Source organism: Pelmatolapia mariae, linkage group LG8, assembly GCF_036321145.2.
Source record: "Pelmatolapia mariae isolate MD_Pm_ZW linkage group LG8, Pm_UMD_F_2, whole genome shotgun sequence".
NCBI classification, from domain to species: domain Eukaryota; kingdom Metazoa; phylum Chordata; class Actinopteri; order Cichliformes; family Cichlidae; genus Pelmatolapia; species Pelmatolapia mariae.
In genome coordinates, this window is record NC_086234.1 from 29926901 (window position 1) to 29938825 (window position 11925).

At 41.2% G+C, this 11925-nt stretch overlaps 1 protein-coding gene across 1 annotated transcript; it reads right to left on the reverse strand.

The window, feature by feature from the left end:
- Positions 1 to 4926: 4926 nt before the first annotated feature.
- Positions 4927 to 11475, reverse strand: LOC134632901 (NHL repeat-containing protein 3-like). Its single transcript, XM_063481770.1, has 3 exons — positions 10949 to 11475; positions 8513 to 8715; positions 4927 to 8429 (listed from the first exon to the last, which is right to left on the reverse strand). Exons 1-3 carry the CDS (start codon positions 11235 to 11237, stop codon positions 7830 to 7832), a joined length of 1092 nt encoding a protein of 363 aa, XP_063337840.1. The 5' UTR covers positions 11238 to 11475; the 3' UTR covers positions 4927 to 7829.
- Between the last annotated feature and the right edge of the window lie 450 nt (positions 11476 to 11925).

Consider the following 11925-nt stretch of genomic DNA (forward strand, 5'->3'; position numbering starts at 1 on the left):
CATAAACTAAACTGACACAGCACATTTTCAGCACATGCTGTGCACTCCTTTAATGTGCCGGTACTACACTATAAAACTGCAGGTATCCATCTCCGAGGTGATAGTCAGTACACCCAGCCTCCTCACGGCCGGTAGCTCCATACGATCTGTTGCCCCCGACTGCTCCTTCTTTCTTCTCTCGGAGGTGATTTGTCCATCGTCTAGAACCAGATACCATCTCTGATGATATTTAGATTTACAGAGGACAATTCATGTCTACAGTTACGTAGACTGTCGTATTATTACTGTCGGCTTGAGCATGAGCTGGATTTCATTGCTCTGTTTAGTTTTGGAGTTTAGTTTCTTTGTGGCTCTGGAGATGATAGTGTTGATCACTAACAACTTAATGTATTTACTCTGTGTGTGTGTGTGTGTGTGTGTGTGTGTGTGTGTGTGTGTGTGTGTGTGTGTGTGTGTGTGTGTGTGTGTGTGTGTGTGTGTGTGTGTGTGTGTCCAGACAGTCACCAGTGTACTCTTTTACCCCCTGCTGTTGCTTTTGTCCCCAGCCCCTCAGGACTGCTATTCCCAGGCTTTACATAAGTAAATTCAGACATCTCATTTCTCTGTGTTAAAGAAACTCTGTCAGTTTAACTTCTGTTCTTGTTTTAATCATTTAAACGATCTTCCTGAGCTCAGCTGAAGTGTGCTGTGATTTTCTAGAACTTTTTTGCCCACAGTTGATCCAAAATAATGTGTAAGACTGATTAAAAAACAGCGTTATGTCTGCCTGCAGTTATCTGATATTTGTTTACCTCCTTAAGTGTAGAAAGAGTGCCATCAGTGTGCCATCACATGTACAATGCCACAACTCATCCATCTTCCCGTGTCTTTGTGTATTTGACAGGACATGACAGGACTGACGACACAGCAGCAGTAATGTCCATGCATGCCTTTAGCTTTCTGCTACAGCGAGAAGTCAGTGAGTGGGTGTGAAGTGATGGGAAAAATAATCTGCATTTTCAAGATAGAGTTCATCATGCTGTGTGTCAGGAGGTAGAGCAGGTGGCTCGATCCTTGGCTGCTCCAGTTCTACGTGTCCAAGGACAAGATACTGAAGCCCAAGCTGGTCACTGGAGACGTCTATAAAATGTGTGTGAAGGTTTAATAAACTGCATGTGTGGATGGGTGAATGAAAGCGCTTTGAGTGCTCGTACAGAGTGAAAAGTGCTTACCACAGACAACTTTTGCATGTAATAACATTAATAATGTTTTTAATGCAGTGTCAATACAATCTCCACATTCTACTGTAGATACACGTACAGGTAGAAATGGAGTTTACACTGCTATAAACTCAACGGCTGATCACTGCTTTTGTTAGCAGGCTGCATTAGTATGCTGTCTGTACAGATGCTTGCAAAGAGCTGAAGCTGTGTTAGTGATATACTGCAGCTGTTCCTATCCTGCACACGGTTTGCACACATTTTTTTTCCTTTCTATCTGCACTATGGACAGATAGAAATCCAACTGTCTAATATTTAACTGACTGAAAAAAGGTAATGTTTGAATTCCTCAAAGTCTTCATTAGGCAAAGAGTGAGGCAGACATGTGGCATTTAAGTAAATTACATTCCATTTTAAATTCATGTCAAATCTGTCAAATCGAGACGATAAAAACAAACAAAGAAATTCATAACTGAAAAAACCCACATACAGCTGTCCTAGATGGCCCTGATGCATCCAACGCATGTTTCAGCAACTGAAAATAATTTGTCACACCATCAGAAATCATTACACCACATAGACAAAATAGATTTTAAAAAAGTAAAAATGAATGTTCTTTCTACCCTCTGCAAGATTAAGACATGAGCAACTTCATATTGTATCAATTGTAAAACTTTATAATAATTAATGCAAATTATATAAAAGTTTAGTTACTAGTTTTTACTGTTAGACGAGAAATGATAAGAATAATGTTTACTAATAGATGTAAACCATTTATGATCATTATCTGGATGTTTTTAAAGTTGCATTTGGAGTTAATAATAGTCATTTAACACTCAAACACAAGCGTTTGCAGGATTCTGATGAAGTTCTGTTTGATCCTGGTTAAAATGAAAGTCCAGTCACAAGATGCAGCCGCAGAGCTGAGCGTCACTGCTGTCACTGATACTATCAAACTAAACACTGATATTGATTTTAACTTGGTAACATTTTTTATTCATTTTCCTGACCAATAAAAGTTTTTTAAAAAGAGGGTGAAGGGGGGACTGCTCAGTCCCTAATATGACACGTTTAACAAATGAATAGCTCTAACAGGGAAGTGCCCTTTGTGGTGAGTGGAATCCCTCCTGGGTGTGTGTGGAAGGTGTGTGGGTGAACTGTGTGGGCTTTCCCCATACAGAAGGCCTCTAAAGACCAACCTACACACTCAGGATCCCGCCTCTCTCCGAGCCATGACATCCAGCTGGAGCCTGTCAGCAAAACAGCCAACGAGGCAGAAACCATAAAAGAAGAGGAGAACAAGGAGAACAAAAGCTGTATGAGAGTGAGAATGTGAAGCAAAAAGAAACGTGCATGATAAGGAAAGTGTGATGCAGAAGCGGATGCACAAAGTGTGTGTCGGTGGGACCGTCCTGGTGTGCAGAATAGGACAACTCCTACGCTCACATTCCTTTATATTATATGGAAGTCAACAGGATCGACGGTATGGACACATCCCCGACAGCTGCACGGTGATCGGGAAAAGCAGAAGTACCTGTCGCAGGAAGATACTCGCAGGGGGCGTGAAGCTTTCCCCCGAGTGAGAATGCAGCGAGAAACCTGAGGAGCAGCAGCAGAGAGCGTTGTGTTTACTCGTCAGGCCGAGGTGGTCACTGGGCAAGAGCAGCTCCTGAAAGTAATATAAACAAGACTCGTCCATGGCACATTAAATAGGATAGAAGAAATCAAAAGGACATACTGCCAGTAATGTAAAATTATATATTATACTTTATTTTCATGTTTCTATTTACTTTACTAAATACAACAATAATAAACCATGAAAAGGCCCTGGGACAAAAGCTGTGCGGCAGGGCCGTTAATGTCCTCCCTGTGTGTTCTGTGTTTATACTCATTGTTCCACTGAACACAGTGCAACATTAATTAGTGCATGCATTCCTTTGTATTCTATAACTAGCTTGATGACACTGTAGAATTTTATGTATTCTAACAAATTAGCAGTTGTCTAAGTTAATAAAACCAAAACCTTAAACCTTTCAGGGCTGCTGAGGCCAGACTGATAAAAACATTGTTTCTTAAGAAAAATTAAAGATGATTTTATCTCATTAACATGTTAGGATTACTAGTTAGCACTGTGAGACGATTGTCCAAACTACTGAACTACCATACAGATCACATAGAATAGCAGGATGAAATACTAACATTGCCCTGAAGAAAGCCAGCTGAATTACATAAAGATCAAGAAATGTATGTAATAGTTCGTATAATTACCTGGCAGGGTAATTCTACAAATTTTGAGCATTTACTGAGACTGAGATGCTTGAGTGGAAATGAGGTCAAAAAGATGAGCTTTGTAGTTGCCTTCAAAGAGCTGTGTTTGTTCCAGAGGGAGTGGATAGGTCAGATGGCAAATGTGCCGCGAAGAAGACGTTGTCTATACATATAGAACATTTAATATCTAAATAAATTAAGATAAATTGACCAAAGTGAATCAAAAGGAATTGAGCCTCATAATTTCTGAACCCTGAGCCTTACTGAGATGCTCTGGGTCTTCTCTGCTGTGCCATCAGACAGTGCCCAGTGCACAGCTCCTAGCGCAGGGCTGCTACATCTCTCTACGCTCTCCTCACCCCTCTTCTCTTCTTTCATTACTGCTCCTGTGTTGAGAGGCCACTACAACCGGGCAACAATGACCCCACTGTGTTACCAAGCTTTGTGTGGTATTTTATTCATCTGTACCCCTTCATCTTCCTATCCATCTGACCCCGTTCCCTCTCACACACATCTTGGTATAGTTCCCCTTTCTTCCCCGAGTCCTGCCATCTTTCTCTGCTCTTTTCCTGAATCTCTCTCGCTTCTCTCTTTTTATTCAATGAAGCATTAGTCAATTCACATTTTTCTGTTGTTTGCATGGACGCCTACAGAGTTCCTCTAAGACACTGGCGAGGGCAGAACAGTACAGAGAACACTGTTCCTTATAGGTCAGGCTGTTATTCTGAAAACTAACCTCAATTAACCTTTTTAAAGAATTAAAAAAGAAAAAACCCAAAAGGAAACAGCCTGAACTTGTACTTTTACTGTTTGGTATGTTTTTTGTTTGTTTGAAAGTATTTTAGTTGAGCACACTGAGCACAGAGGGCTCCAACAGCCCCAGGTGTGCTGCTGTTTGCAGAATTTAATTACAAATATTCCCAGCACCTTTATGTCCCTGTGTTTTATGTCCCCAATCATATTTTGAAACTTTTAACAACGTTGGCATTACGTTGGTGAAACCAATAGTTATTTTCATTGAAAATTTCTCTTACAAATACTTTTTATAATTGACTGAAGATGAAATCAGTTGGGAAATAAGCCCAAATGAACATTAAGGCTGAGGTTAGCATATTTTAATAAAATCAACATTGTTCAGTTTGACCTACACGAGATGCTTCTACCTCTCCTTTAATATCACATGTGCTGTTGCAGCTAAACAGTGTCTGTTCATTCAATACGTTACACACACCCATTCCTGTTTCTAACAGATTCCAGGCCCAACAAAAAAACCTTGTAAATGTGCTTAAACTGACCCCAGGACAGCTTCCTCGTTACTGAGAGACTCTCATGTGTTATTCGCAGTCAGAGGAAAAATGTTGTTTACAAGCCAGAGTGTGGACATGAATATGTTAGTTAGTTACTTCCTTTCAAAGTTAATCAATAACATTAATGAAGGACAAAGACATTCATCATGCTGTATTTCTTTATTGGCGTTCGTACAAACTATGTGGATACAGCTCCACCTACTGGTAGTACCTAAGCACAATCCACCAAAATAAAAGCGCTTCAGACAGACAGACGGACAGACGGACGCATGGACGGACGGGGTCCTTACTGGATGCTACTTAAAGTGACCTGACACCTTTGTGTGTTGTTTGATGTGTGGATATTCTGCAAATCAATTTCCCATTGGGGACAATAAAGTTACCATTGACTGACCAATTTACCAAAAATGAATAAAAAATAAGGATTTAAATTGTAATTGCATTTAGAGCAGACACTAATACATGTTTGGATGAACTCAATATTGGAAAATGATCATTTGAAACTACACAGACCAACTGTTTACACCTTTACATATTACAGCAGTCTCCAATAAGTCTGAAAATATGCCTCATGGGATCACAGATTAATGTCGTAAACCAGTGAGTGGCAAACGGTTCTTTTGGAAGGCTATTCTTAAATACAATGAATATAAACAATGATTGACATTTATAATAAATTATGGCAGAAACATACGTGATCTATGAGCGACATAACCAAAGCAGTAGAGGCTGAGATATTCTGACTTTGTAAGATTCAGACGCACTAAATCTGATTTCTGACCCAACCCTGTTCAGTAAACGTGCTCTGCCTGTTTGTCCAGGAGTCAGCCATGTGACTGTAGTTACCTGACTTACGCAGTCACCTGCTCCTCATTCCCCCGTTGCTTAGCAGTGTATTTTATAAGGCTCTTCCCATAACCACACCATCGTCTGCCTTGTTATGGATCTGCATTATCAAGCTTCGTACCTTAGGCTGATTTTCCTGATAACATCCCGACTGCTGTCACGTTCTAATGTATCATTTAATTGTTACTGGAAGAAGCAAAATAAACAAAGTCAAAATGTTAAACAGCCCATAAATCGTATTCCATTGCACTGATGTATACAAGCCTCCACAAACAGCTGTGTCGATGAATTTTAATGAGGAACATTGGTGGTGTGACCCTTTAACCCTTGACCACCAGGTTAAAAAAGAACCATCAACCCTGTTAACATTTGCTACATATAAGTTCACATTCATGCAGCTCAGTTACTGCACAGAGAGTAGTACTACAAAGAGAATATACACAACAATCCCATTACTCTAAACACTAACAAACAGCAAAAAGAAGCATGTTTCATCTCAGCAGATCACAGATTCTTACACTGCATGGTGACTGATGGTGGCAGGTAACTATTACCATGCAAAGCACAGAATAACTCAAAGTGAATGACTGTGGAGAAAAGTCTTTCACAACATTTAGCCAAGTCAGAAACAGTCTTGAGGAGGTCGGTGCCAAAAACTACAGTTAGGAAACACCTTGATTCTAGATGTACAATCCTGTTTACAACAACATGCAAACCACTCGCTGTACTCAAGGAAAAAAAGGCCAGATTAGACTTTAACACAACACTCTGGAAAGGCCCTGAACATATGATGGAGACAGCTTTCTGGCACCGGTACATATGGCTGCTAGTGTTCAATGATGAGTGATGACAGCATTAGGATGAATTTTAATGTGTATACTCTGTACAGATTCAGGAAAATGCTGCAAAATATTTACATCTGCTGTGTCAAAAAACACAAATCAATCATACATGAATTAACAGCATTATCAGATAATATTATCAGAACAGCTCCAGCCTTTTGCTAGACTCTGGTTCAGGCAAAACACACAAACTTAAAGTGTCTGCAGTAAAGAAGGAAAACATCTCAGAGAGGCTCTGATCTGCTGAAACAGTGCAAAATCAGAACATTACAAATGGCACATAACTACAGCGAGGACTGACAACAACACCCTGATAAAAAAAAAAAAAAATCACATGATACTTTTCATTCTGTTTTACCTTTATATTACTTTGACAAAAGCCAAAATCAGAAAAGTAGCTGAAACTAGATAATGACATTTTGGGAAATATTCACAGCTGTGCCAGTGTTGTTGAATTCCACTGAATATTTAAAAGAAGAAAAAATAAAAAGTATGTCAGGACCACCGTTTAAATGAGACTGCACGTGTTAATTTGTAGCAGCAGAAGATCAACACGTTTTTGGAATGCAGGATTTAATCATTGGTGATTAACTCTGGCTCTAGTTTGCAATTTGTCCCGTCTCTCTTTGCTCTCTTCTCCTTCAGCCGCTCGGGCCTGTTTCTGCCAGCTCAGAGGGAGTTTCTGTCTATTATTGTCATATCGTTTTTACATCACAATATAAAACACTTTGAGGCAACTGCTGTTGTAAATTGGCACTATGTAAATACAACTGAATTCAACTGAAGTGAATCTGACACCAGTCTGTGGTTATGCATATCTATAAGGCTAAACTGTTTATTCACATTTTATGAGGACAGGCTTCAAATAAGGAGGTAAAATTAACTCCACTGAGCAAAAGGCTTGAAATTGTTTTCCTTTTCAGTTTGAAAGTTCACTTTCAAATAAAGGGCAGTTTCTTTAACCCTCTATTAGTGATTGGACCCTAAGTCTAGCCCTATATTCTAGAGAACTTGTTAGTTTGTTTTTGGTGTGTTACACCACGATGTGTGATTTGTTCCCTGATACTCAGCAGAACATTTTTTTAAACCACAGAAATATTCGGATCGTCTCCGGTTAGAGTTTAAAGTTAGGGTTGTCATGGATTAAACTTGGGCCTCAGTGGGCTTACTGTGATCATGCAAAGCTGCTGTAGTGGAGTCCCAGAAAGAAAAAGAGCTGTAAAGTACACGATAGACCCCCTTTTGATTTTTGATTCAAGCCAGCTAATTAAAAGGATTAAACATATCCTGTTTGTTGACACTCTCGTACATTTTATGTCAGACGATCATAAACCGTTTATGATCAGTCAGGCTGTTTTAGCTTGGTGTCACAGGAAATTTTCACCCAGACTAAAGGGGGTGAACTTCTGTGCTTGTTGAGCTCCGATCTCAGCCACATACAGAGCCCCAGTTTTCAGGTCTAGGTCTACCAAGTGGGGCTTCACATCATCAGCCAACTGGATCACACTGACCACTCTGCACTGGCCAATCATGCCTACAGGCGGAGCATCCAGCAGTGAAATCTGATTGGTGTTGAGCTGGACAACAACAAAGTATTTTTTGTCTGGGGTAAGGCGGACAGAATAGGGTGCATCTTCAGTAAAGCAGCTCCCCCACGTCCCCAGCCACTCCCCGGTGACAGAATTAAAAACCTGGATCCTCTTGTTTCCTCTGTCAGCCACCCACACCCTCTGGGCCGTGTCCACGGTCACGCTGTGTGGGATGTAGAACTGAGCTAGGCCTTGTCCTTTCTCTCCATGCATCCACATCACCTTCTGCTCTTTGGACAGCTTAATGAGGCGGTTGTTCATCCCTCCATCACCGTCCACAATATAAATTTCCCCAGAGTCATGGATAAATATCTCGGCGGGCTGATCAAACTGCAGGGGGTCCAGTCCAGAACCTGCTTTTCCTGGCGTTCCAAGCACCTGAAACGAACAAATCGATAATCAACAGGATGTTTTCTATTCCTATATTCACACTAGATACTTCAGAAACAGCTTTACTTCACCTGTAGCAACTTTCCTGATGGCGTGTACCGTTTGATGCAGTGACCATACGGGCCGTTCCCCACGTCTGTGATCCACACAGTGGGGTTTGATGAAGCTGCATCTGCTAGAAATATTCCATGAGGCTTCTCCAGGGTGGTTGTGTTCCAGGACATGAGGTAATCTCCATCTGTAGTGAACACCAGCACCTTCGGAACGTTGTCACCTAAAGGAAAGTAAATGCAAGCACAGTCATATATATGCTGCACTGCATCAGACTCCACATGTAGCCAGCAGCCAGCATTTAACAAAGCTTGGTGTCCTTTAGTTTGTAGTCCCTGCTGAGGACGTATGGCTGTAAAAGGTCAATGATGTAAGCTGGTGTTTGTCCATGAGGAGCTCTACAAGTCAGAACCAGTTTGTTGCAGCGACTCTCTTACTAACAAGATCTGCATGTAAACTGTATGTGATGCTGTGCACGTGTGAGAGAGGGAGAGGTCGCAGCAGCGTTGAATAAACTGAAAGATGTGCTGATATGCTGGGTTAAATGAACTAAGGAGCTGGTGTGTACAGAGCTGACATGTGTTTCATTTAAAGGAGGAGAAGAGAAATAACTGACAGCAGACGGAGGGAGAGCTGCTGATTATTACATGACTGACTCCTGACCAGAATACTGTGACATTGCAGAATTTGCACAAGTTTGTCCACAAACTGATCCACTTGTTAAACAGAGAACTACAGCACAATTTCAAACCCCTTATGTATACTGACGTTTTGTAATTTTCTGACTGATTTTTTCTTTTCTAAAATCATCTTCTTCTTTCAGGGGGAGGTTACCACATTGCCTCCATTTCACCCTATTCCCAGCATCTTCCTCTGTCGTGCTAGCACTCTGCGCGTTCACCCGTGAACCTCCTCTGACGTCTTCCTCTTTTCCTCCGGCCTGGCAGCTTGTCCAGTGTATCTACTCAGATTACAGATACCTCGATAATACATTCACAGATTCAAAACTGCACTGTATCATGTACTAAATACCACACACAGTTAGATGTCACTCCACACCACAGCTGGACCAGCCATCGGCCCATGGTGATTTTTCGTTTTTATGGGCCAATGTTTTTTTTGTAATGGCATAAACAATGAAAGGTGGTTGATTGGCCAATGTGCCATGATTGATTCTGAACTGGACCAATTACAGCCGAGGAGGTCAGATGCACCCGCCCCCTTGTTTGGGCAACGGCTCTGAAAGCAATCTTATCACAGACACACAGAAGAAAATAGTATTGATTCATCCCGGACTTCAGCTAGAATGAAAAAAAAGACACAAAGCTGGATTTATTCTGTGTCGTTACGCTGCAGCTGCCTCTTCTTCTCTCATTCTCTCCTGTTTCTACTTCAATCATGAAACTGATCAATGATCAGCTGATCGGCTTTTCTCTCTTGTTTATTTATCGCCCACTTTGCGCCAGAAAGAGGAAACCAGCTGATGTCGCGCTAAACAACAGCAGCATGTTTAAGCTTGATCAGCTGTTGTTAGAATTTATTTAATATTAATTTCTAGTATCAGCTGATGTTTGCTGGAGCCACAGCTGTAAAGCTGCTGGTCATGATATCGGTTTGGTTATCTGGTGAGAGGGAAACATGAAGATGAAACCAGGAGATGTCCTTACTGAATCATCAGAGCTGAACAGGTGATGGAGAAACAGGTTTACCTTTTAGGTGACATGAATGAGTTGAAGTTATGAACTGTTTCTGAGAGACAAATAACACCAGCATCCTTTTCTATGTAGCTGACAGCTGGTAACTGTGCAGGGGCGGGTCTAGCAAACATTTGCCAGAGGCCCAGGTAGGGCATTAACAGGGAAAGGGGGGCACAAAGAAATACTTTTCTTTCTTATTCTCATTTAAAATATTATCTAGCTTTTATTAAATAATTATCTGAGTCTTACAACCAAAGTTTTATCTGATGTAAAATGTATAGAAATCATACATATATACCAACAAGACAGTGTACATCACTGTCACAACAGCGTTTGTTTTCATTCAAAGGCTTTATGGCTTTTCCTATAATACCTGGGGGCCTCTACTCAAAATGCCCGGGCCCATTTTTTGTCCCAGTCCAGCCCTGCTCCACACTGGGTTGCTGCCACCTGGTGCCCTTACACCAACGCAACTTTTAACATTATACTCTGATACAGTGAGCTACTTTAACGTCATCTGACATCAGCAGTACTGTTTTTACTACATTTATTATATTTGTTGTGTTTAAATTAACTTCTGTAATGAAGCAATTTCCAAATGTTGACCTTATCGTAACAGATAACAATTAAGATCATCTTCATCTGCACTGACACACACTAATGACGCAGTCACCATTATGATCCAGTATGATGTTTGATTCTGAAAAGTACTCAGTATTCTGCCTAATGACAGCCTTTACCAACAGAGAGTGTAATTACCTCTCTGAGCCACATACACCACCCCAGCATACTGGTTGACTGCCACTCCAAACACGTCTCCAGTGTAGAGCTCCGGGTTCTTGGGCCAGCTCAGATCCAGTTTGTACAGGGGTCTGCCCAGCAGCTGGTAGTCGTGTCTGAGGCTCGAGCCGCCCGGCTGCTGGCTGCTCATGGTCCCGTAAAGCACCATCATGAGCAGGACCAAAGAGGCCATGCTGGAGACTATCAAACACGTATGACTTGTCTTTGTCATCAGCACCAGTGGTTTTGCTGTTGGCATGTACTTCATTTAACACTCTCGTTTTAAACCTGCCAGTATGCTGCGTACGTGTCCGTACAGGATGCACAGGCGGAAGTCGGCTAACCTTAGCTACACAGGCTACGGAACAAGTAAGACCTTCGTACGACACCTGCTAAGATATTACACGGTTAAAACCTCGTGATTGTCTTATATATTTGAATCCCACTGACCAAACAGAAAGCCACTTCCTCTTCAGCTCTAAACGAAAACAAAACAGGCTGTCACGTGAGACAGAACCACGCAAAGCATTTCTGTTTGTTATGTCGCAATAAAACCACGTTAAGAAAAAGAAAAGAAAAAACTAGATTCATTCGTGTTCAGAAATAACCACTGAATAAAGATTAATTTAAAAAATAGACCCATGAGATTTAATATTTAATATATCATAAACAAGCTAAAATATGAATATAGTTGAGGTTTTATTTTTACAGTAACATTCCTATTTCCGGTCGGGGGGGGGGGGGGGGCACCTGTCAGCTAAGAACAGGAAACTGAGGCCACCCTTCGGACTCACCAAAAAGAAGATTGAAAAACACTCAAAAGGCCTCCACAGTAAACAGATCCTTGGGATGTGCTCAGAAGAGCAGCTCTCACACAAACTCTGACTCTGTTTGTTGCAAGGAAACAGTGTGTTACTGTATTTCCTGTTACTGTTTAAGACAGGAAAAAACAATAC

Coding starts and splice junctions, on each gene's coding strand:
- LOC134632901 (XM_063481770.1), bottom strand. CDS start 11,237: ATGAAGTACATGCCAACAGCAAAACCACTGGTGCTGATGACAAAGACA. Junction 8,716..10,948: donor GGTGTATGTGGCTCAGAGAG/GTAATTACACTC, acceptor ACTTTCCTTTAG/GTGACAACGTTCCGAAGGTG. Junction 8,430..8,512: donor CATCAGGAAAGTTGCTACAG/GTGAAGTAAAGC, acceptor TGTTCGTTTCAG/GTGCTTGGAACGCCAGGAAA.